The following is a 26,904-nucleotide window of genomic DNA, read 5'->3' as shown; positions in this document are numbered from 1 at the left end:
GAGCCCAAAGAATTAAAGAAATATAGGGCTTCTTCCTCGTGACTTTGCTTGGTTTTTCATGTACTGCTGTCACACTGTCATAAATTTTGTTTTTTTGATGTGTTGGATTGTGATTTCCCCGCTATGTTGTGTTTGACTTTCATTTTTGGTACACCTGTCCTAATGTTAAATTTGGATGGGTGAGTGGCATTGGGGAATGGACCCTAGGTGAGTTGTCAGAATGAATTTAAATCAAAATTATCGAATTTTAGGATGTTACAGAACATTTTGATCAAGTGTCCATATTTTGTCTAAATTTCATATGTAGCTACAAACATACTTTTGAAAAGATTATAGTCTGATTTAAGAGCTATGGTGGTAAAGCTTCTGAAAGTTTTGATAGTCTTTGGATCCATTAAACAGAGTTTCTCACCTAGTCATTATTGACATTTATGCCAGATTCATTCCTTGCAGGTGCCTGTCCTGTGTATTGTAGTTTGTTTAACAACATCCTTGGCCTTCCACCTACTGGATTCCAGGAGCTCCACCCCTCCATTTCCCCAGTAATGACAACCAAAAATGTCTCCATGTATTGCCAGATGTGCCCTGGGGTGCAAAATCTGGTTGAGAACTACGGCATTAACAAAAAGTGTGATGCCCTTATGGAAATTAGATGTATTTCTGCCCTACTCTGTGTTGGTCAGATATTTTTGGCATCAGCTCAGTTCTGAATATCAGACGGATGATAAAAAGGTATAAAGTAAGAGTAACCAGTATCAGTAACATTTATGCTTCACGCATAGAATGTTGTCGAAGTTACCAAAAAGAGTTACTGCAAGACTTAGGTGAGACAATAGCTTTCCTCTCAAATATTTGCGGGTGCTGCACAAGGAAGAGGGAATTGGAGTACTTTTACATCGCCATAACAAGCAGAACCAGTACCTGCTGGTAGATGTTCTGTACTTCCCAGAGCGTGATCTGTGGATGCTTGGGGAGGGGGACCACTGAGATCTTAAAGAGGGTACATAATATTAAAACAGTTTTCATGTTACTGAGATGTTTTGTCTTTCAACATTTGTACTTATAGTGCAAAAGCAGTGGTGGGAAATGCTGTATCCATCATAGGAACAATCAAGGCAGAGATCCGGTATTGTATATAGTCATTTCCTTCCTTCCTTCCTCCCTCCCTCCCTCCCTCTGTTCTTGCTGTCGTCCGTTCGTTCGTTCATTCGTTCGTTCATTCGTTCGTTCGTTCGTTCGTTCGTTCTTGACAGTCTCACTCTGTCGATAGGCTGAAATGCAGTGGCCCGATCTCGGCTTACTGCAACCTCCACCTTCCGGGTTCAAGCGATTCTCTTGCCTCAGCTTTCCCAGTAGCTGGGACTACAGGTGTACGCCAGCCACCACGCCCAGCTAATTTTTGTATTTTTAGTAGAGACGAGGTTTCACCATGTTGGCCAGGATGGTCTCTATCTCCTGACCTCGTGATCTGCCCACCTTAGCCTCCCAAAGTGCTGGGATTACAGGCGCGAGCCACCGCACCCGGCCGTCATTTTATTTCTTAAAGACTGCACACTCATAGTTTAAAAAAGCTTTTGATGAAACAGTAGAAGGAGGTTAATTTTATCAAATCTTGACACTTTATCTTTTTAATGTACTGTGACCATGGAAAGTACTTGTGAAGCTGTGTACTGGGGAGTAAAATGGTGGTTTTGAGGAGCACTTGTATGTTGATTTGTGAGCTAAGCTGGTGTTTTCATGGAGCTCCGTTTTTATCTGAAAGAACAAGTGATGAACTGTGGATATTCATTTTTGAGTATTTAGGAGACTTACATGAGAATAAAGCAAGTCTGTCACTTCAAGGTAAACAACTGACTGTATTCCTGGCCAGTGAAAAATTTGAGCTTTCAAGCAAAATATAGAATTTTAGAAAGCTTGCTTTTCTGACATGAGCTTGACAGTTTTTCTCAATACTTAAAAGATGTTTCTGCTGACATTGGTGGATTAATGCATATAGTTTCAATGCTGTATAATGTGTGCTTAAAAAAATAATGTTTTTTAATATTTGGTAGACCTGTATAATTCAGTGAACCCAAGTTTTCCAAATGACCATTTGTGATGTAATAAAATCGTGTATGCATTCAAGGGTACAGAGTGCAAGGTAAATCAGATTTTAATGCAACAGAGTACCGAGAGTTTATTAATAGGGTTTTAACTTTCGTATTGTAACTAATCTTTGCAAAACTACCACTTGGGGAGTTCTGGTATAGTATCAAAGAAGACTACCCATAATTAATTGAAAAGACTAAATACTGCTCTTTTCCAATTACAGTGTTGCTCCCAGCACTATGGGAGGCCAAGGTGGGAGGATTGTTTGAGCCTATAAGTTCAAGACCAGCCTGGGTGACATAGCCATCTCCACAAAACAAAAACAGTTATAATGTTGGTTTGATGCCAAGTTTTCTTCATATGCTTCAACTAGAACAATTTGTTGCAACAGATTGAATGCAGAAGCAGCTATGAGAATGCAGCCATCTTTGATTTAGCCAGAATTAAAGAGATTTACAGAAATGCAAAAGCATGCCATTCTTACTAAATTTTTTGTTTTGGAAAACAGTTTTTTAAAGCACGTTAACATGTAATGAGTTTCTTGCTATTTAAATGAATAAATACTTTACAAGTTTTTCAGTTATAATTTCCAATGCAGTGGATATTGGTAAGCGTAATACATGTAAGTAAGAGCTCTTTGCAGTGCTCAGTACATTTTAAGAGTTGTAAAGGGGTCCTGAGACCAAAATGTTTGAAAACTTGAGAAATCCTGATTGAGAACAGCTGCCCCAAGATGAAGTAGACTTTTCAGTGGTGGTGTGAGCTGCTCATGCAGCACCTCTGGTGTTTTTTTTGTTTTTTTTGAGATGGAGTCTTGCTCTGTTGCCCAGGCTGGAGTGTTAGTGGTGCTAGCTCAGCTCACTGCAACCCCCACATCCCAGGTTCAAGCGATTCTCCTGCCTCAGCCTACCGAGTAGTTGGGATTAGGCCTGTGCCACCACGTCCGGCTAATTTTTGTATTTTTAGTAGAGACAGGGTTTCGCCGTATTGGCCAGGCTGGTCTCGAACTCCTGACCTCTGGTGATCTGCCTGCCTTGGCCTCCCAAAGTGCTGGGATTACAGGCCCACCACACCCGGTCTCTGGCGGTTTTCTGAACACTGTCTGGGGATGGACCTGCACCCCACTCCACTCCAACCCACTGTGATTTAAATAAATTTTTTTTGTTGTTGTCAGTGAAAAACAATGTATTAGATAACCTTTAGGAAAGATAACAGAACTGTGAGATTTTGATTCTCAGATTTTAAAATTTGGAGTTTTTATAGTGAATTGCTGCTCAGTAAATGTTGACTATGGTTTTGAGATGTGGTGTTTTACCTGAAACATATTTTCAGTCCATATTTTTTGGTAGAGAACTTGGAAGGGTATGGGAGTTGAGTAAATTTATGAGCCTGCTCAGTTCCTATCCCTGATTGTTTTCCTCACTTTCTTAAGGCAGAAGCCAGTTCTGGCTTGATAACGACTTTAAAAATGTTTTGACTCATCAGAACATTCTATTCCTGGTTAACTAAGTCAACTTTAGGTTAGCATTACAATTAAATTTCATCTTTAGTTTTATCTAGGCAAGTTTATAAAGCTAGCTTCTTTCAGGTAAAAAGAGACCATTTGACTTCTCAGCTAGTTCTAATTTTGGGAGGGTATGTGTATCTGTTTTATTCTGTATGTTCAGGGTTCTAATTACTTAGCAGCTTTTAAATAATTGGACAATGCCAGTTTATGATTTACAAAGCAGCAACATTATAGGAGGTAATTGGTTCCCCTAAAAGTTGGTTAAAGTTGAGGCTCAAAAGAATACTTGACAGAGGTCATAAAGGTACTAAATTGTAGATTGGGGCTTAAATCAGCTCTGGATTCCATGTTCCATTCTCATTCCAGTACACTATACCATTTCCTGTGGACACTGTAGGGAACCATGTGTGGTTCGCTCAGTTGGAGTCTTTATTTTTGAGACAGGATGTCACTGCTACCCAGGCTGGAATGCAGTTGTGTGATCATGGCTCACTGCAGGTTTGACCTCCCAGGCTCAAGGGATCCTCCCACCTCAGCCTCCTGAGTATCTGGGACTACAGGCATGCACCACCACACGTGGCTAATTTTTGTATTTTTTATTGTGAGAGTGTTTTGCCACGTTGCCTAGGCTGGTCTCAAACTCCTGGGCTCAAACAATCCCGCTTTGGCCTCCCAAAATGCTGAGATTACAGGCATGAGCCACCACGCCTGGCCAGTTGGAATCTCTATATAGTTTCAAGTAGAAATAATTTTCAAGCTCAAGTTTTTTGTGTGTATAACATTTAAATCTCAAAGTATTTATATAGTGAAAAATACATACAAAAGTATATAAACCAAAGTAACATATAGTATATACTTGTAGTATACGCAGAATGTAACATACTATAGAACCTGAGATCTTGTGCATCGCTTAATGATTGGATATATTCTGAAAAAATGTGTTAGGTGATTTTACTGTGGGAACAGTGTACTTACACAAACCTAAATGGTATAGCCTACTATGCACCTCGGCTGTGTGATACAGCCTGTTGCTCCTAGGCTGTAAACCTGTACAGCGTGTTACTGTACTGAATACTGTAAGTAGTTGTAATACATTAGGAAGCATTTGTGTATCTAAATGTATGTAAACACAAAAGGAATAGTAAAAATACGGTCTTATACTGTTACGGGACCATTGTTATATATGTGGTCTGTCCTTGACTGAAAAATGCTGTTATGTGGCACACGACTATACTTTTAGTGACTTTATTTGTGTATATATTCTTATTTAAAGCCATGCACAGATTTGCCACTTACAGACCCCACTTTGTGGCCAGTACCTTTTGTGGGAGTTGCCTTTTTTTTTTTTTTTTTTAAATCTTTGGATTGTATGTAGGCCTGCTGAACTGTATAGCAATCTCATTTGTGGAAACTTAAGGATTTGGGAAGAAAAAATAGAGGCATTCTGTTAGATTTCTTTCTTCCTCTTTTGTTACATAATTATTTTTCAAATTTGTATTCCCTCTGTATTTTGTCCAGAAATTGGCTTCTTGCATTTTATGGCAGTTTTTATAACTTTTGGGTTGATCAAGTATAGTGTTTCTGTCATTTTGATCCTTAGAAACATTTAAATTGCATTTCCTGAAATTAGTAGTATGAATCTGTAGCACTATGACTTACTATGATTTTGACTATTTTCTGATACATTTTCGCACTCTTTCATACTTCTTCAGGTCCTGTTTCATACTTTATTAAATTTACATTTCTTTCATTTTCAAGTTGTACTTGGCAAGTTGATGTAGGAGTGCACAATTCAACTTTTTTTTTTTTTTTAAGTTTCTCCTAGCCATATGAGAGAGAGGGACATACACACACAAATACATGCACTTGTGCGCAAAGGGGCAGTTGGAAGTACCCTTATGAAGTGAGGAAAAATAACTTGGCTATTGTAGTAATTGAACAGCAAGTACCCTTTCTGTGCATAAGCAACCTTGAATTTTCAGTTTGGCCTTGGGCTTTATCATACATGCTTTATTCTCCTTGAGCGTAAACAATTATGTCATCTTTGAGCCTCTGCTACTGCTTTACTAACTATTGACTGGATTGCCCACCTGCAGTACATTTTTAAGAATATAGTGGGGTCTAAATATTTTTATTACCACTTACACAGAACACCTTATGGTGGGCCATTTAACCAGCCTTTTAATTTCTTAGCATATACGTTATTTTGGCAATATTCTTGCCTCTAAACTACTATCATCATATGCTGCATACCTTGTTAAAAAGGAGATTGTATTATTTTGGCTCAGAATTAATATTTAATGCACATTGAGATACTTAGAGAGATCCCTGTGTCTTTTCTGTTCATGTCCTTCGAATGAGCACATTAAGGTGGAGACCTTTCAGCAGCACCTGGTACTGTGGGGAATTGTGCCTTCTGTCAGTTACTGCAGTCTCTCCGATGGCTTCCAAAGAACAAGATTAGCAAGTTTGGCTTTCAGTTTTAACTCCATCATGCACATCATCAAGCATTTTCTGTTAAGTAGTAGCTATGAATTGGGACAGTTGACTCTGTTAATATCATGGGCCACAACTTGTTCCAAATGCCTACTATCAGTAGTGCCTGATGAGCTTTGTATACATTGAGACACAGGCAGGCTGTGGTGGCTCATGCCTGTAATCCCAGCACTTTGGGAGGTCAAAGTGGGAGGATTGCTTGAGCCCAGGCATTTGAGACCAGCCTGGGCAACGTGGTGAGACTCCGACTCTGTTAAAAAAAATTAAATTGAGATGCAAAGTACTTAAACATTAACTATTTGAGGAAAACACCAATGGAAATACGATATTCTGTCCTTTTGTGTGTTAGTAGTCATCTGTCTAGATTGCGCTTCTCCCTTCCAATCATTTACTGTGTACACCTTAACCTTCTGGCATAGTCATGTTTTTATCTTTGTTTCTTTAATTTTTTTTCCCAAGCTTCTACTTTGGACTTGTTTAAGGATCTGAATCCCAGACTAAATTTGAGATTGTCATTGAAAACAGAGACTACCTTAAGCATCTTTGTATATCTGATTTTATTTAGCATTGTCTTTTATGCATATTTAGGAATTCGGTACATTTCAACCTAATAAATACTGTACTTTCTGACAAAAGGTAGATGAGAAAAAAGTGCTTTTAGGAAAATTGAGTTGATGTTTAATAACCTTGGTTGGCCTAGCAGCTTCCTGGAGCAATAAATAAAGCAATATTTGCTTTGGATTTACTATTTCTAGCCACAGAGTATTGCACTAAAAAGCTATTTTAAAAATCTTGGTTTGTTTCACAAAATAGTGTTTTAATTAGCATGAACTGAGTTTTTAGCTAATAACCAAAAGCGAATTATTTTAATTTGAGGATTTATTTGGTGCCCCTTGCTGACATTTTAGGGGTGAGTTTAGCCTCTTTGCTATAACTATTCTAATTTAATGGTGAATGGTAGAATTAGTTGACTTTCAACTTTTGCAAGATTATTAATATCTACTTTAAATAATTTAACAAGTTGAAACAAGTTTATAAAATATAAGGCAAAATATTATGGTCTCAATTCTGCTTGGTTGTGTTTCTATGAATGTGTTATAGACATAATATACAAATAGTTAAAAATAAATAACTGGGTGTCATGGTGCATGCCTGTAATCTGAGCTATGAGGGAGGATCACCTGAGCTCAAGAGTTTAGATCAGCCTGGGCAACAGAGCAAGACCCCATCTCTAAAAACAATAATAAAAAAAAAACTGTATCTATATGACTACATATTGTAAGTGATGTACAGAGGTGCTTCAGTATAGAGATGATTATTATAGGCTATGAAATCAGATATCTAGGTTCATATTCTGGTCCAGTAAACTTAGTCAAGCCTTCTTTCTTAGTTTAATAGTAAGAGTTGTTAGAAAAGTTTAGGAATAATGTAAAGTGCTTGACTTAATATGTGGGATATGTTGAAGTTTCAGTAGATGGCAACTGATCATAATTATATTCTGCCACTTTTTTTTCTCCTGATACTCATGCTGCTACATGTACTATCTCATTTCTTTATTGTGGCATAGTTTTAAGTTGTAAGCATGTACTGTAATTAACCAGTTCTTTATTGATGGATATTTAGGTGGTTTCCAGTTTTACTTCATTGCATACTCTCCTCAGTGAACAACCTTGAATACCTTTCTGTGTTAGTTCTATGAGAAAGGTTCAAATTCCAGAACCTATGAGATCAAGAGAGTTAACTTACAAATGAATGAACTAAGTACCAAATGAACTCCCTTTTTAGGGGATAGCCCTGGGATAGACACTGCTCATTTCAAGCTTATTTCTATTGTGCCGGAGTTTGGGTCCCTATTTTGGTCTGTCTTCCAGTCTTTGCACCCATACTCTAGGAGTGGCTGGAAATTTATATATTTTTTATTGTTTGTTTTTTGCTTTTTGGGGGGATGGAGTCTCGTCACCCAGGCTGGATTGCAGTGATGTGATCACGGCTCACTACAGCCTCAGCTTCCTGGGCTCAAGAGATCCTCTTGCCTCAGCCTTCTGAGTAGCTGGCACTACAGGTGCATGCCCCTACAGCTGGCTAATTTTTAAACTTTTTGTACAGATGGGGTCTTTCTATGTTGCCCAGGCTGGTCTCAAACTCCTGGACTCAAGGGATCCTCCTGCCTCAGCCTCCCAAAGTGTTGGTATTACAGGTCTGTGCCACTGCACCAGGCCTGGGGATTTAGCTTTTTATGTAATATTTTATAGTTTAAAAATGTGTGATTAAAGAGAATATGTCTTCCAACTTCAGGGCTTTCAGTTTGAGCCTTCTGCCCTAGTATTTCTGTCCTAGTATTTCTGTAATAAGTAGATCGCTGGAGATAAAGTTGCTAGACAAACTTTTAAAATTGGTATGTGCATTTTTAATTTTGATAAATACCAGATTGCTTTTTAAAATGATGTAACAAGTTTGCTTTCATCCTGATGAATAAGGGCTCATTTTTTTTTTTTTTTTTTTTTTTTTTACACCATTGCCGACATTGGAGGTTTTTTGGTCTTTCATTCTTACCACATACATTAAATTTTGTTTTTCATTATCTGGTTGTGTTAATTTGCTTCCCTGATATGCAGTGAAACTTTTTAAAAAATTGATGAATTCTTTATGTATTCAGACTATTACTGTTTTGACATAAGTTGCATGTATTTTCTCCTTTTATCATTTGCTTTAACTTTCCTTATGTGCTATATTGTTACTATATAAAAGTTGGAATATTTTGATACAAGTAAACCTGTTTTTATGGCTTTTGCGTTTTGTGTCTTGCTTGAGTAAGGCTCTGAAAATGTTTTTTATTTTCTTTTAGTGCCTTTATGCTTTTTAAATATTTTTGAAATAGCATCTGGGATTTAGATTTTACTATGGACAATCAAGGCCATTCAAGTATTTCATAGTCGTCTTCACTGACTTGAAATGGGATCTTTGTATGTGCGAAGATGATCATACTTTGCCTATTTGAATGTATGACCATTAAACTCCAGTTAACAAATCATAGGAACTTGCACTGTTTGCATTAGATTTCTAACTACTGTACCAAGGTGGTTCTTGATAGTTGAGATTGTATGTATTAGTTAAGTTGAATGTCTAACCTTTTGAAACAAATATCCCGCCAAAATAGCCAACAGTCAACAAAAATGTCACTATTCTAAGTTCCTAGATATTTATCCTAATTAGAGTCATCTTGACAGCCCTGAATGGGGAAAGGAAAGACCTGTGTCTCAGCTTTGGTCTAAAAACTTTTGTATTTGGAAACTTCTTGTTAGTGTTATATGCTGTACTTGTAAAATTCCTAGTTTGTTATCCAAAGTAACGAAGAGATATAATAATTCTAAGGTAAATCCACAGAGATGCAGCTTACCAAGAGTAATATAACTAGTGGCAGAAATGAAACCAGAGTAATACGACGAGTAGAAGTGGAATCAGGCTTGCTTTCTCCCTTTTTTATCAGATTATTTTTGAGTTGAGACCAGACTTTGTAGTCTGTCTTGAATGCCATTACCAGAAGTTACAGTTTTTTAGTATACAGTTGTATTTTAGGAAGACATACTTAGTAGTAGTATGCCTGGTGGAACCATGTGACAAAGGAGTAGAAGGAAAGGAGTTGGAACCACGATTGCCAAGAGTTAGAACTAGAATAGTTGAAAAGGAATTGTTATATAGAATGCTAAAACAATTAAAAGGCATGTGTTCTATGTGAACTTTGCCTTGATGAAAATAATTTAAATATTATAAAGAAAACTCTGCATATTCTAAGGAGAGAAGAGTTCTGAAAATTCTTTATACAATACCTTGAACCAGTAAAAAAAAAAAGGTGTTTGTAGGGGAGGAGTGTTTGGCTGTCTTTTGTGGTTTTGAGAGGGGGCAGAATTCATGTATGTACTATTATATGTAGGTATGTATTTATGTGTAACTCTGATCCAGAAAGGATGAAAACTTTTAAGAATGCTTTAGTCATAATATTAAAAACTGACAAGATGTTTGCATTAGATGTGGATGAAAAGGAAGAATAAGGATAGATACACAATGGAGCAAAAAATTGGGTTACTAAAAATAGTTCTTAAGGAAATACAGTAATTTTTGTATTTTTATAGAGTAGAGAGCTTGCTAGATGGCTGCCAGTCACACTCTAAAAATTCAGGCGGTACCCTAAAGGTAAATACTAATTATATTGGTGAGATGAAAATGGACCAGTTGCTCAAGCAAAGCACAGTGTTCTTGATATTAAAAACCAGGAAGACATTTTAAGGAATCACAAATACTGCAGCTGTATGTCTGGTTTGTGTTTTTTGTTTTTGTGTTACATAAGTTATAGAAGTTTATTTTTCAAAGTACAATAGTATCTGAAGAAAATTAAATACTGGTAAAATGTTTCTAGAATGGATAGATGTCTAGTGCGTTCAAAAATGGGAGGAAGAACTTTGCATTCTTGGGGTTGGTAGCTGTCTGGTGTATGGTTCCAGGAGAGTGTCAGTGCATATATAAGGCAGAAGAATCCTTAATCTTTGGAGGTTTATGTTCCAGATTGCCCAATATTGGAGTATATAGTTTTGTTTTGTTGGAAGGGGAACAGCAACAAAAAGATTTCTTAAACTGTTTTATCATTGTACTTTATTTTCTAATGTTAAATGGAAAATCTTCACTTTCATTTAAAGTGTTATAATGTTTAATGTTTCTACTTTGGACATTTTGGACATTTGAAATATCTGGGAGTCTGGAATTCTTAGTCTAGCTCCTTAAGCTCATGCTGAGCCATTTTTATTGGATACACAAGTATCTTGTAAATTTCAGAGTATGCATTTGTTTTTTTTTATTTGGTAGGTCTTGTTACATAGTTTTTCCTTTACTTTCTTTCCTTCCTTCCCCTTCCATCCTCTCCTTCCCTCCATCTCTCCCTGTCTTCCTTCTTCCCTCCCTCCCTCCCTCCTGGGATCCTATCTCAAACTCCTGGGCTCAAGCCATCCTCCTGCCTCAGGCTCCGGAGTAGCTAGGACTACGGGCTTGTGCCACTAAGCCCAGCTAATTTTTATTTTTCATACAGATGACTGTCTTGCTGTGTTGCCCAGGCTGGTCAATTCCTGACTTCAAGTGATTTTCCCCTGCCGTGCCTCCCTAAGCATTGGAATTATAAGCATGAGCCACGGTTCCTGGCCCATATATGTTCTTTCTTGAATTAGGTGGAATACATGTGGTTTTATATTGACACAAAGTAATACTGAGGCTGGATGATGTGCCTACATTTGTAATAAAGTAATAAAAATTTCCAGCTTGCATGTGATTTATTTCCCTATCAAAATGTTAGTGTAATCAATATTTTTTCAAATTAGGCTGAGCAAATCTTGTGCACGTTTAGAAATCAAGGCCTGTATTCTAACATTCTAGTGAGAAAGTTAAAGTAGACAGGAGCTTTCCAAGCGTTGTTTATTATGACAATGAAAGTCTGAATATTTGAATAAGAAAAAAATGGGAAAGATAGAGGAATCTTACAATGGATACTCTGTTTTTTTAATGATCCAAACTGAACTGGTAATGAATTTAATTCCTTGAGAATGGAAAAGAATGCAGAGAAACATATTACTTGCACAAAACAAAAATAGAGATTTATTGCTTGAGGCTACAAAAATACGATTTCAGCTTATACTTGACTTACAAGCTTTCCTTGCTTGAACCAGATCTAGCCTAGACAAAAAGTTGTTTTTACACTTCTTTTTTCTGGCTTTACTCATGTTAAAATCATTTATGAAAGCATTCATAATCCCAGGATAATTGTGAAGGACTGTAGTTTACTAAGAAAAACTCATGAAGCAATGAATAACACAAGATAATACAGTTACGTTAGGATAGGTGGTAAGCATAGTTTGTATTGTGCACTTGAAAATTTAAGAGTGATCTCTGCCGGGCGCGGTGGCTCACGCCTGTATCCCAGCACTTTGGGAGGCCGAGGCGGGCGGATCACAAGGTCAGGAGATCAAGACCACGGTGAAACCCCGTCTCTACTAAAAATACAAAAAAAATTAGCCGGGCGCGGTTGTGGGCGCCTGTAGTCCCAGCTACTTGGGAGGCTGAGGCAGGAGAATGGCGTGAACCCGGGAGGTGGAGCTTGCAGTGAGCCGAGATCGCGCCACTGCACTCCAGCCTGGGCGACAGAGCGAGACTCCGTCTCAAAAAAAAAAAAAAGTAAAAAAAAAAAAAAAAAAAAAAAAAAGAGTGATCTCAAGTTCCGTGCTCTTATGGCAGAAAACCAGAGGGGCACACAGGGAAACTTTTGGAGGTAATGGATGTGTTTATTACCTTGATTATGCTAATGGAACTACAAGTGTATTATGTCCAAACTTACCAGATTATATACATTAATTACGTTCAGTATTTTTGGTATGTCAATGATACCTCAATAAAACTAGGGGGAAAAAAAACCTGTGTGTAATGACCAAGACATTATGAATTCAGTTATACTTCATGTGTATATTTTAACCTTAGGAGATGCTGCATATGATTAGAAAACAGAACATTTTTATTTCGTCTTCAGCAAATACCTTTTTTTTTTTTTGAGGTGGAGTTTTGCTCTGTTGCCCAGGCCAGAGTGCAGTAGGTGCTGCATACGATTAGAAAACAGAACATTTTTATTTCGTCTTCAGCAAATACGTTTTGTTTCGTTTTTTTTCCGAGGTGGAGTTTTGCTTTGTTGCCCAGGCCAGAGTGCAGTGGCATGATCTTGGCTCACTGCAAACCTCCACTTCCTGGGTTAGAACGATTCTCCGGTCTCAGCCTCCTGAGTAGCTGAGATTACAGCATGTCATCACACCTGGTTGATTTTTGTATTTTTAGTGGAAATGGGTTTTCGCCTTGTTGGCTGGGCTGGTCTTGAACTCCTGGCCACAAATGATCTGCCCTCCTCGGCCTCCCAAAGTTTGCTGTGATTACAAGTGTGAGACATCATGCTTTTTGCAAGTCTTCAGCAAATGCTTAGTGCTGATGTGGATGAACATTGTATCGAGTAGCTATGCAGCTTAGATTAAAGGGGCAAGAGGAAACGATCCAACGTGAATTAATTTCTGCAAGAGATATGTCTGATTCGTATTTATTCAGTAAATGCTGTTATAAAATCTGAATTAAAATTAAGACAGTATGTAACTAGACCAGGCAACAGTAAACAGATGACATGCAGTCCAGCAGCTAATTAGTAACATACAGTATGGGCTTCCTGGCATTCTTAGATCTGTGTTGATATCACAAGACAAATTACAGAACAGTCTAGCAGTCGCAGTGTAGACCAGAACCCAGTGGATTTGTGTAGTAAATGCATCATAAGCCTTACCTGTATAGCATTCTTAGATTTAGCACTTTATTGCTTATGTAGATTATCACACTTTAACTTATAAAGTAGAAATTGTATTTAGAACTTGGTAAAAAAGTAGCTGTGGTTGGGCTTGGTGGCCTATGCCTGTAATCCCAGCACTTTGGGAGGCAAAAGGGAACAGATCACTTGAGGTCAGGAGTTTGAGAGCATGGCCAACATGGTGAAACCCTGTCTCTACCAAAAATACAAAAATTAGCCAGGTGTGATGGCATGCACCTGTAATCCCAGCTACTCGGGAGGCTGAGGCAGGAGAATCAGTAGAACCCGGAAGGCAGAGGTTGCAGTGAGCTGAGATCGCGCCACTGTACTCCAGCCTGGGTGGCAGAGTGAGACTCCATCTCAAAAAATAAAAAGTAGCTGTGTGTGTGTGTGTAAAATACATTTTTTTTTTTTAGTAGAGACGGGGTTTCAACATGTTATCCAGGCTGGCCTCAACTCCTGGGCTCAAGCCTTTCTCCCACTTCAGCCTCCTAAAGTGCTGGGATTACAGGTGTGAGCCACCACACCTGGCCTATAAACACTTAATTTCTTAAGGAATGGAATTTGGAAGAAATAACTAATCCAGATTTGGGGTCTTTCCTTATCATATACTTGGTTTTGTATGTTATTCAACTGTTAGTTTAAAAATATTGTGTTGACTTTTTAAAGTTAATTTAATGAAAAAAATTATGAAAAAAGATTGAGTCAAATTTATTTCCAAAGCATTTAAAGCATGCTATGCCTTTTTACAAATTTGGAACTTATCTTAAGATGGATAAAAATGTAGCTGTGTGTGTGTAAAAGAAACCTTTTAGACTAGCATCATTATTGAAGTGTAAATCTCTTTAAAAGATCATTAACAAGCCTAGGGTGAATACAGTTCTTTCCCTTCAAATTTTGTTATGCTATTTGCTTCATTATCTATGAACTTCGTTCATTGTGAGTCAGATGCCAGGTTTCATTTGGGGAATGTCTTATATTGGTAAAATAACATTTTTGTAGCGTGTTTATCAATGTTTAAGAAACAGATTTTGGCTTATTTTCAAGAGGTGAAATTTTACAGAAGTTTACTATGTTCTGGATAGTGTTTTCTCTAGCAGTGTATTTGGTCTGGATTCTAACTTAGGTGTTTAAGTAGTGACAGAGTTAAAATCCTTGGGGTAGAATTTTCTCTTTTTGGTCACTTGCTTTTGGTCACTTTTTGTCATAAAAATTTTGGGGGTATTGCAGGGAACCAATCATGTTTAGAAATGTGTGTTACTAAGTTAGTTTTTCTGGTCATGCTGATTTGTTTCAAATTGTAGAATTCTTTTGGGAGTAATTTTATCCAATTTTATTTATAGTCCAGTTACAACACAGGGATCACAACAAACACAGCCGCCACAGAAGCACTATGGCATTACTTCTCCTATCAGCTTAGCAGCCCCCAAGGAGACTGACTGCATACTTACACAGAAACTAATTGAGACATTGAAACCCTTTGGGGTTTTCGAAGAGGAAGAGGAACTGCAGCGCAGGTAAATAGATATTCTGTATTTTTTTAACTTGGAAATTTTTATTGATGTTAACATAAACTGATTTTGAGGCATTCTGTACTCACTCAGAAGGCCAGGGTTATTTGCCCAGATCTATATATCTGTTTCAGAGAAGAGCGATACTTAAGAGAGAAAACTTTTTTTTGTTTTTTTGAGACAGAGTCTTCCTCTTGTTGCCTAGGCTGGAGTGCAATGGTACGATCTTGGCTCACCACAGCCTCCGCCTCCTGGGTTCAAGCGATTCTTCTGCCTCAGCCTTTCGAGTAGCTGGGATTATAGGCACCCACCACCACGCCCGTACCCGCCACCACGCCTGCCTAATTTTTTATATTTTTAGTAGAGATGGGGTTTCACCATGTTGGCCAAGCTGGTCTTGAACTCCTGACCTCCGGTGATCTGCCCGCCTTGGCTTCCCAAAGTGTTGGAATTACAGGTGTGAGCCACCATAACCGGCTGAAAACTTTATTTTCTACATAGAGTTCTCTTCCCTTAATTTTGATGTTGTTTATTTTTTTAAAGCAATAATTCTGATTTTTTAATGCTTTTGGTTATTATAGTACTGAATTGTCTGGAGAAAGAGGAATACCTTACTCAGTGTAACAGTGCCCGTATATATATAGAGAGAGAGAGAGAGAGAGCGCGCGCGCGCGCGAGCACGTGCTAACTACAATATACTGTGTTTCTGATCACTTAAAAAATCATAATTTAGGAAGAATGCCTATTTAAAACTTTGAGAAACTTAATCAGTAATGATCTGGAATACTTGATTGATAATTGTTTTATCAACAGGATTTTAATTTTGGGAAAACTAAATAACCTGGTAAAAGAGTGGATACGAGAAATCAGTGAAAGCAAGGTAAGGCAACTTTTTTGTGTATAAAATAATTGGTATATAGCCGACTGAACACAGCAAATGTCTTATGTAACCTGTCCTTATTTGAGTAGATTTAGAGTCTTTAATGTGGAGTCAATTTTAGACTATTGATAACAGATTTTACATTACTTTTCTAGTTAATTTGGAAGCAGGAAAAACTGAACTGACTTAAGCAATTTTTAAAAATAAGTACTGTTTGTTTGGAACATTTGAAAACTGAAACTCAGTAATTGTAAACTGCTCACACTCTTCGCAGAAATGATGGATGTTTCTCTAAAAAGGTGCTTTAAACATTTGAGAATCTTGTTGCCTTTTAAGAAATTCTGCCACAGTTTTTAAAAAAGATTTTCAGGTATTTTTCAAACTGAATATTTGTTTATTTAGTGTTTTTGTTTTTAAGAGACAGGGTCTCGCTCTGTCGTTCAAGCTGGAGTGCAAGTGACACCATCATAGTGCACTGTAACCTCAAATTCCTGAGTTCAAGCAATCCTCCTGGCCTTAGCCTCCCAAGTAGCTGGGACTATAGGCATGTCCCTTCGCACCTGGCTAATGGTATATGTAGGGTCTTGCTTTGTTGCCCAGACTGATCTCAAACTCCTGGCCTCAAGCAGTCCTCTCACCTTGGCCTCCCAAAGTGCTAGCATTCCAGGCATGAGCCACTGCCTGGCCTATTTAGTTTTCTATAATAACATTCTTTGTCCTTTTTTCTTTCTTATTGAAACAGAGTCTCACTCTGTCACCCAGGCTAGAGTGCAGTGGTGCCACTGCAACCTCCACCTCCTAGGTTCAAGGGATTCTCATGCCTCAGCCTTCTGAGTAGCTGGAATTACAGGCGGGTGCAACCATGCCCAGCTATTGTTTTTATTTTTAGTAGAGACGGAGTTTCTCCATGTTGGCCACGCTGGTCTTGAGCTCCTGACCACAAGTGATCCGCCTTCCTTGGCCTCCCAAAGTGCTTGGGATTACAGCCGTGAGCCACTGCACCTAACCTCTTTCTTTCTTTCTTTTTTTTTTTTTTTTTTTTTTTTTGAGACAGTCTCACTCAGTCGCCCAGGCTGAAGTGCAGTGGCACGATCTTGGCTAGCTGCAACCTCTGCCTCCCGCATTCAACTGATTCTCCTGCCTCAGTCCTTCAAGTAGCTGGGATTACAGGTGTGTGCCACCATACCCAGCTAATTTTGTATTTTAGTAAAGATGGGCTTTTGCCATGTTGACCAGCTGGTCTCAAACTTTTGGCCTCAGATGATCTGCCCACCTCGGCCTTCCAAAGTGCTGGGATTACAGGCGTGTTCCCAGCCTCTTTTTTTTTTTTTTTTTTTTTTTGAGACGGGGTCTCCCTCTGTTGCCCAGACTGGAGTGCAGTGGCATGATCTTAGCTCACTGTATCCTCTGCCTCCCAGGCTCAGGCGATCCTCCCACCCCAGCCTCCCGAGTAGCTGGGACTATAGGCGGGGGTCGCCAAGCCTGGCTAATTTTTTGTATTTTTTGTAGAGATGGCTTTTCACCATGTTGCCTAGGTTAGTGTCAAACTCCTGGGCTTAAGATATCTGCCTGCCTTGGCCTCCCAAAGTGCCAGGACTACAGAGGTCAGCCACTGCCCCGGCCCCTTTGAATTTCTAACTCTTCATTATGAATACTTGTACATACAACTCATAAGTACATGGCTAGGATTCTTCTGGTAGAGAAAATGTTTTTGTAGAGTTGTATATGGAGTTTGACCCATTTAAAAAAATAACATAGTGGTAATTTTTCCAGGGTAGTGCAAAATCCATGTTTATAATATAACTGAAAGGTTGAAAAGAGAACCAAGGGTAAAGGAAAAATTTCATAGAGCAGGGAGAAGAGGGTGTCATCTTAGAAGAAAAGTTGTAGTCTTTTGGTTTTAGTCAAATTTATAGGACTGTTTGCTTAAAGCAATGTATATGTATATTTCAAAATAGAAATTAAACTTCAGCAAATGTAGTATTCTAAATTGTGGACTTTATGTACCACGTGTTTCTTACTGATTTTAGTTTCTAATAGAAAATAAGATTTTTTGGGGGGTATGTTTGACATCTAATACTCTGAACTTTAAAATGAAAAAAAGATTTCGCAAGTGAAAATGTTTTTCCGTGACCTGAATTAAGAAATCTTAAATTTCTGGGTTACAATGATGATAATAGGTATAAACATACTAATATCTATAAGTGTAGTTTATAATATACTAGTCACCAGCCACGTGAGTATTTAAATGGAAATTAAAATTAATCAAAATTAAACATTCAGATTCTTGACTACACTAGTTACATTTCAGGTGCTCAACAGTGATGAGTAGCAGTGACAGAATGTTTACATCCTTGCAGAAAGTACCATTGGAGAGTATTCTTCAAAAGGCTGTTATGTCTTAATAGAGAAGTCTGTGGACCAGTGTTTTAAGATAGTTTCTACTTCATCTCCTTTGTAGGCTACTTCTGCACACATCTTGCTGGCTAATTTTAAATAACCAGGTCAGCGTTGCCATTGAGGTTTTAAAATATCTAAACAAAGGAAGACAAAGGCTTTGCTTACTTTTAAGAAATACAACATTACAGCTGGGCACCAGTGGTTCACGCCTGTAATCCAACATTTTGGAAGGCTGAGGCGGGCTTATCACGAGGTCAGGAGTTCAAGACCAGCCTGACCAACATGGTGAAACCCGGTCTCTACTGAAGATACAAAAATTAGCCGGGTGTGGTGGTGTGCACCTGTAATCCCAGCTACTCAGGAGGCTGAGGCAGGATAATCACTTGAATCCAGGAGGCAGAGGTTGCAGTGAGCTGAGACTGTGCCATTGCACTCCAGCCTGGGGGACAGAGTGAGACTCTGTCTCAGAAAAAAAAAAAAAAAAAGACAGCATTACATACATAACTTGTCTATTTTCTATAGTGATGATTAAATATGCTCTTAAAAAAACATTCTGATCGCTTTAAAGAAAAAGATTATATTCAATGATTTTTACCAAATATCCCAAAGCATATTAGAGTATTTTTTTTATCATATCAAAAGTGACTTGAAAGCCAATACCAGCCACGCGTGGTGGCTCACGCCTATAACCCCAACACTTTGGGAGGCTGAGATGGGCCAACTGCTTGAGCCCAGATTGAGACCAGCTTGGGCAACATGTGAAACCCCGTCTCTACAAAAGATGTTTTAAAAATTAGCTGGGCATGGTGGCGTATGCATATAGTCCCAGCTAATCAGGTGGCTGAGGTGGGATCTCACTCTTTAGAACTTGTCTTTAGGGTTTTTTGGAGTATGAAATAGCACTTCATTTTATGTTCTTTTTTTTTTTTTTTTTTTTTTTTTTGAGACGGAGTCTCGCTCTGTCGCCCAGGCTGGAGTGCAGTGGCCAGATCTCAGCTCACTGCAAGCTCCGCCTCCCGGGTTCCCCATTCTCCTGCCATTCTCTGCCTCAGCCTCCCGAGTAGCTGGGACCACAGGCGCCGCCACCTCGCCCGGCTAATTTTTTGTGTTTTTAGTAGAGACGGGGTTTCGCCGTGTTAGCCAGGATGGTCTCGATCTCCTGACCTTGTGATCCGCCCGTCTCAGCCTCCCAAAGTGCTGGGATTACAGGCTTGAGCCACCGCGCCTGGCCTGTTCTTTTTTTTTTTTTTGAGGGGGTGGGGAGGTGGTCTTTTACATGTTTTGGTACTGAATAGATACTTTATTATACCGAGGAGTTAGGTAAGAGGAAATATTGACTAAACACTTACTAAAATTGTTTTTGTTTGTACAGACCTTGTCATTCTTATGAGCAGGGCCATTGAATACTAAACTGTAAAGCCTGGGATTTTACACTAGTGCCAGGGCTAGGAAGGCAGTTTTTGAATGCTTTCTCCCTCTTCCTGATGACTCTACTCTTTCTGAGTAAGAAAAGTAAATTTAGCTGTTTCTAAATTACTTCACCAAAGCCTTTTGGAAATCTAAAAAACTAAGCAATTATTTACCAATATTGGCTTTCTCTTCTCTGCTTTGCCGTCCCCTTCCCCTTCCCTTCTTTGCCTTCCTCTTCTCTTTTTTTGAGACAGGGGCTCACTCTGTCGCCCAGGCTAGAGTGTAGTGGTGTGATCATGGCTCACTGCAGCCTCGACCTGTAAGACTCAAGCAATCCTCCTACTTCAGCCACCTGATTAGCTGGGACTATATGCATATGCCACCATGCCCAGCTAATTTTTAACACATTTTTTGTAGAGACGGGGTTTCACATGTTGCCCAAGCTGGTCTCAATCTGGGCTCAAGCAGTTGGCCTGTCTCAGCCTCCCAAAGTGTTGGGGTTATAGGCGTGAGCCACTGCGCGTGGCTGGTATTGGCTTTCAAGTCACTTTTGATATGATAAAAAAATACTCTAATATGCTTTGGGATATTTGGTAAAAATCGTTGAATATAATCTTTTTCTTTAAAGTGATCAGAATGTGTTTTTATTATACTCTAAATTGATGATTCATTTTATGTACAGCATCTTTGTCATGAATAAAGTCCCTGATTCTAATGTGCTCCTGTGGGATTACGTGATCTTCTCAATCACAGTCTTCTTTATAGCAGTTTCTAGAAATAGGGCAAAAATCTAACAATAAAGAATAAACTTCTTTAAAAGTTGAAAATTGTTTGAATTTCAAATATGATTGATTTGAGGGGCTGGTATTTTTAAAGAGCTTTTATAGACTTTGAATACCCTTTATATAAATTTATACTGTAATCTTTCTTGGGATCCACTCCCCCACCCAAGTGTAGTGTCATTTGAATAGTTGCCCTTGTGCTCCACTGGCAAAATAACCATTTTTTGTTTCAACAGAATCTTCCACAATCTGTAATTGAAAATGTTGGAGGAAAAATTTTTACATTTGGATCTTACAGATTAGGAGTGCATACAAAAGGTAAGTTTTATTTCATTTTTCCTAGAAAGGGACCCTTTAGTTCTTAAACATGATGACATACCCATCTCAGTTACTTGTGTATCATATAGCTTAGGCTTGCGTGGAAGAGAGAGTGCTTTGAGGAGTCTAAATTTTCAGTAAGAAAGATGTAAAATAATGCTGACTTCTGTATCGCCACTATCCAAAAGTAGTATTAAGATTAAATAAAATTAGCTTAGTGTGGAGACTCATATCTATAATCCTAGAACTTTGGGAGGCCGAGGCAGGTGGATTGCTTGAGCCCAGGGAGGTCAAAGCTGCTGTGAGCTGTGATTGCACTGCTGCACTTCAGCCTGGGTGACAGAACAAGACCCCGTCTCAAGAAACAAAAATAAAAAAAAATAAAAATTCAGAGTTTCAGTAGAGGTAGCCGCATTTTATATGTTCAGTAGCCACATATGTCTAGTGGTTACTGCATTGGAAAGTACAGATATAGAGTAGTTTTTCTGTTGGAGAGCTCTTTTGGACAGTGCTGCTATCTACATGTATATCATTTTCCCTCACTAGCAGAATATCATTCTGGAAATAGAACAAAAACGAATTCCAGCTTTTAAGAAAACCTCGTGGATGCCCCCGCTAATACCTTTATAGACAAATTATAAAATATAGCTAAGCAAAAACCCCCAAAATGTGTGTTCATAGCCATTGATAATCAGTTAATAGTTTATACTTGTAGTTATTTCCTCTATGCAGATAAATACACAATAAAAATGTTACCACGGCAAAGAACATTTATTGAGCTTCTTTTCTTTCACCGAGCACTGGGATCTTCATTATCTTATTTAGTTCTTCCAGTATTGTTATTCTCACATAACAAACAGAAGCCTGAGACTAAAAGAGGCAGTAAAGCTTGAACAGTTCTTCTCAGCCTTCTATTGGCAGGGTAGTGACAACTCACACATCCTGAGGCTCTACTGTCTTTGGGTCTTGCTCTGTTGCACAGGCTGGATGCAGTGGCACAGTCTTGGCTTACTGCACCCTCCACCTCCTGGGCTCAGGTGATTTTCAGACCTCAGCCACCTGAGTAGCTGGGACTACAGGCACACGCCACCATGCCTGGCTAATTTTTTTGTTTTATTTTGGTAGAGACAGGATTTTGCCATGTTGCCCAGGCTGGTCTCGAACTCCTGGGCTCAAGCCATCCACTTGCCTTGGCCTCCCAAAGTGCTGGGGTTACAGGCATGAGCCACCACGCCCAGCCGAGGCTGTATTCTTTAACCATGAACTGTATCTGCCAGGTTAGTGTTGTCTGTTTTCTAGTATCCTTCCCTTTCTCCATCTCCCATCACTCTGTCCCATTAGTACATTACTTTTGATATATCCTGTGTGCTATACAACCTTCCTCCTGTTCTTGAATATTCTATTATAATAAATAGCTTTCAGAGTCATACCTCAACATCTTGGCTTTTAGGAAAATGACTGTTGACCTGATTCCACATTAATCTCTCCCCTTTGTGACCCCAATTAGTTGATTTTAATTCTCCTTTTTAAAATTCTGCCTATGTACTCAGTGCTGGCCTCTTATCAAGCACTGAATTAATGACAAATATTTTACCATTGTCTACCTCTTTGGATTCTTCTGCTTGAAGTTTATTTTGTAGGTCCCATTTAGGGGCCTGGTAGAGAGCGTATAAGCACCAAACACGTAGTACATAGAGGAAAACTATGTTTTTGTTTAACCAATGAACATGGCTATGACTAATGACATCAAGATGTTGGGTGTATGTTTGAATAATTCCCTCTCCATGAAAGTACTTGCTGAACCATCTTTCTTTGGGCTCCCAGTTTATCTGGGCCACTATAAATAGAGGATGCTGCAGGATCAAAATACACCCCATCAATTAAAATCATGTTTGTCCTCCATTGACTGGTAATTTTTAGTAAGTTTCTAGAAGCTCACCGATATGTTAAACAGATTCTCAACATCAAATACTACCATGATAGGATGCAAAATAATTTTCTTGTAATATTAATTAGTGGTTGATGGGCTTAATTTTTTTTAGGTGCTGATATTGATGCGTTGTGTGTTGCACCAAGACATGTTGATCGAAGTGACTTTTTCACCTCATTCTATGATAAGTTGAAATTACAGGAAGAAGTAAAAGATTTAAGAGTGCGTAAATGTTCGGGGTGTAATGGGAGGAGTTATGAACTTTCATTTAGTCAGTTGAGTGAATACAGCCATCATTTATTGAGTTCTTGCAGTTTACCAAACCCTTCTAAGCACTTGGCATATGTGTTTGTGTTTTATTCTTTACAGCAAGTGTAAAATTATAAACTCATTAACAGATTAGGAAATTGAGGCAAACAAAATAAATATGAAATAATCTGGCTGCAGTCATACATCTGATGAGTGGGTGAAATCAAATGTTTGAACCTTGATTTCTGATCTGATTTGTCCAATTCAAGAGCTCAGCCTTAAAGCTAGCTATTTTTGTGTCAGGTGTTTTGCTAACGTACTAAAACTAGTAGAGGCCTAAAATGTAGTTTCAGAGACCCTAAACTTGTTTACTTTTCTTATAGGCTGTTGAAGAGGCATTCGTACCAGTTATTAAACTCTGTTTTGATGGGATAGAGGTAAGGTATAGTTCAAATTGACAGTTCTTGCTATGTGCTGTCACTAATTTTGATTGATATAGGTTAAAAACTTGGTTTATTTTAAGGTTTACAATTAGTAGTTGGTTGATATTAACGATTAAGGCTTTTAAATGGAAGTGACTGCCTGTTGTTTGTAGAATATACCATTTTAAGTCTTTTTAAAAATGCCAAGTGAAATTTGGAGCTAAAACAGAAGTAATGAAACCTTAAGATTGAAATGCTATTACAAAAAAGTTTTTTTGGTAGCTTTTCCATATGCCAGTTTTGTGTGCTTTTAGTCTCATTAAGGCAGTAGCATAATGTATTTTTGCAAGTAACACTTTGCTTTGACTTCATTTAAAAATTGGGAGGAAAGTGTCAGTGCTGAAATGTTTTCCAATAGGGGAGGATTTATGGACTCAAATTCTTGAGATGTTCATTTCTTCTTGCTGCTTTCCGTGTGTGTAATTAAAGTGATGAGAATAAAGTTGACAGTGAAGCAGCTTTAGTAATTCATTACTTTTGCTGTACCGAATGGTACTGGAAAGTCACAGATAATAAAGTGAAGATTGTAACAGTTTGGAAACTGTAAGAGAAATAATTTATTGAAGCTGGGCACAGTGATGTGCACCTATCAGAAGGCTGCTGCAGGAGGATCTCTTGAGCCCTTAAATCTAGCCTGGGCAACATAGCAAGACTTCATCTCTTTAAAAAATAAAAAGATAAATCACTGTTGTGCTATTTTGCAAAAAAAAAAATGGCTGCTTCTCAGGTTGCTGCGTAAGATGCTCAACTCTGTATTTTATGAAAAGTCAAGTGGCTGACCTTAATAAGTAGACATAAAATGTTACATTTGGTAAGAGATTATCAAGTTCATGTAGTTTTGATTTACTGTCAGTGTTTTAAGTAAATGTAAAAATAATCTGTAATATAAAGTATAAGGTGATACCTCATTTTCCTTAAAAGAATATTACTGACAAAGAGGACATTTTTTTGGAAGGAGACCTGACCTAACTTTGTAAACGTTACAGGATCAAGATGGAAAGTTAGATGGCTACTTAAAGCATTTAATGTGTTAGTTTTCTATTATACATGCTATATTAAAAAATAGTATTTTAGGAACATAATATTTCAGGAAATTTAGTAATCATTTTCACATTTCAGTATTTTTTGAAGTAATTCCATCCTTTAAAAAATGTGTCAGTATTATTACTGAGTTGTTTTTTCAGTTATCTAGTTTTATGAGCCTATAATCTTTATTTCTGTCCAAATTGCGGAAGATACTAGACTTTGAAATCTGTTCTTTTTCATTGGACAGTTTATCCTAGACCACAGGTACTTATTTGTGTAGCAGTACAATTTTTTTTCTGTAGGTGTGTTTAAATGATATTTTAAAATGTGCTCCTAAAATAATGCTTTTTAAAAAATGATCTAATAGCCGGGCACAGTGGCTTATGCCTGTAATCCCAGCACTTTGGGAGGTTGAGGCGGGTGGATCACGAGGTCAGAAGATCGAGACCGTCCTGGCCAACACGGCGAAGCCCTATCTCTACTAAAAATAGAAAAAAGTAGCCGGGCATGGTGGCGTGCACCTGTAGTCCCAGCTACTCAGGAGACTGAGGCAGGAGAATCACTTGAACCCGGGAAGAGGAGGTTGTAATGAGCCAAGGTCCTGCCACTGCGCTTCAGCCTGGGTGACAGAGCAAGACTCTGTCTCCAAAAAAAAAAAAAGTTATCTTATAAAAGGCTTGTTTACAGCAGCATCCGCATTTTTGGAACCATGAAATCATACCCTCAGGGATAACTACCAAATCTGTGCTGTTTCTTTGCACTGTTACCTTTCCTTTAGAAAAGAAACAATTTTGTAAGCTGAATTCTATGTCTTCAAAATTAGCCTTAACTCTGGTTGTTTTAGACTGTACTTTCCCCAGTGTTTTTGTTTTACTTAAAACTCAATTGGAAAAACATACTGTAGTATTATAGACATAGAAGTTCTCAGATACAAAGAAACTCTCTTTATTGAGAGTTACTTTTGGCTAAATATAAGGATGCTTGCCTTATATTTGAGTACTTTTAAGTTCTCGTGTAATGAGATCTCCCCTTACTGAGAAGTATTTTTGGCTAACTGTAAGGCTATTTGCCTAAATTTGGGTACTTTTTAGTATGTAATCAGTCTCTAATTCATATAGATGAAGAACTAAACAGCTAACTTTAATTCAGTGTATGTATTTAGTAGACTTAGTATACCCAGTAGATGGATTTAACAACCTTAATAATTGTGATTAAAGTGACAACTGGGTATATGTACATTTCCATTTCTGTTTTAAAAATATTGCCTTTTTTTTCCTCCCCTGAGACAGGGTCTCCCTTTACACAGGCTAGAGGCAGTGTTGCAATCACAGCTCACTGTAGCCTCAACCTGGGCTCAAGGGATCCTCCTACCTCAGCCCCCCAAGTAGGTGGGACTACAGACACTTGTCACCATGCCTGGCTAATTTTTAAATTTTTTTGTAGAGATGGGGCCTCGCTATGTTGTCCAGGTTGATTTCGAACTTGTAGCCTCAAGCAGTCTTCCTGCCTTGGCCTCCCAAAGTGCTGGGACTACAGGCGGTAGCCACCATGCCCAGCCTATATTGCCATGTTTTAAAATTATCTGGTTAAAATACCTATGATACGAAATAATATAGTTTGGACTTTTGGAGGGACATTGTCATGTTCCCAGATAACGAAAAGATCCTGGCTTTAAGGATAATTAAGTTTTTGTTTTGCTGTTTTGAGTCAAGAGTTTTACTCCTGTCACACAGGCTGGAGTGTAGTGGCACAGTTTTGACTCACTGCAACCTCCGCCTCCCAGGCTCAAATGATTTTTCTGCCTCAGCCTCCCACATGGCTGGGACCACAGGTGCGTGCCACCATGCCTGGCTAATTTTTTTTGTATTTTTTTTATAGAGGTGGGGTTTCACCATGTTGCCCAGGCTGGTCTTGCTCAAGTGTTCCACCTGCCTCAGCCTCCCAGAGTGCTGTGATTTTTTTTTTTTTTCCTTAATAGAAATGCCTTAAAAGTAGTTTGACAGATATGGATTGTTGTTTTGTTTGTGTTTCAGATTGATATTTTGTTTGCAAGATTAGCACTGCAGACAATTCCAGAAGATTTGGATCTACGAGATGACAGTCTGCTTAAAAATTTAGATATAAGATGTATAAGAAGTCTTAACGGTATGAGAAAGCCTACTTCCTTTTGTGTACTTCAGTTTTTGTCAGATATTAGTTATTTTTACACAAGTTTTGTATTGAAGCTTTTTATAGCTATATTGTTAACACAGTAGTGAGTTAAATAAAATGTACTTTGCCTAATAAACTACAGAAAGAGTATGTAGTAGTTTATTTCACTCTTAACAATATTTTATACTGTATTTCTTCTGTCATTAATGGTATTCAGGACACTTGAAAAGACCATCTGGCTTTTGTACTCTGTTGCTAGTGATTTAGGTTTCATGGCCTAACCCTAATTAATTTTGATCCTG

At 38.2% G+C, this 26,904-nt stretch overlaps 1 protein-coding gene across 7 annotated transcripts in view; it reads left to right on the top strand.

Annotated features, from left to right (window-relative positions):
- PAPOLA (poly(A) polymerase alpha) overlaps positions 1–26,904 on the top strand; it is a 64,819-nt gene that overhangs the window by 2,360 nt on the left and 35,555 nt on the right. For all 7 annotated transcript variants that reach the window (XR_007727589.1, XM_050799058.1, XM_050799056.1 and 4 more), the window contains exons 2-7: positions 14,807–14,980; positions 15,788–15,854; positions 20,683–20,764; positions 22,807–22,916; positions 23,327–23,380; positions 26,485–26,596. Coding sequence is in view for 6 of the 7 variants with exons in the window: in XM_050799058.1 (XP_050655015.1) it covers positions 14,807–14,980; positions 15,788–15,854; positions 20,683–20,764; positions 22,807–22,916; positions 23,327–23,380; positions 26,485–26,596 (599 nt within the window). In the remaining variant the exon portion in view is untranslated. The remainder of the gene's footprint in view (positions 1–14,806; positions 14,981–15,787; positions 15,855–20,682; positions 20,765–22,806; positions 22,917–23,326; positions 23,381–26,484; positions 26,597–26,904) is intronic.

This window comes from Macaca thibetana, chromosome 7, assembly GCF_024542745.1.
Source record: "Macaca thibetana thibetana isolate TM-01 chromosome 7, ASM2454274v1, whole genome shotgun sequence".
In the NCBI taxonomy this organism is placed as follows: Eukaryota; Metazoa; Chordata; class Mammalia; order Primates; family Cercopithecidae; genus Macaca; species Macaca thibetana.
The sequence above is the reverse complement of the archived record's forward strand: the minus strand, read 5'-3'. Positions and strand labels throughout refer to the sequence as shown.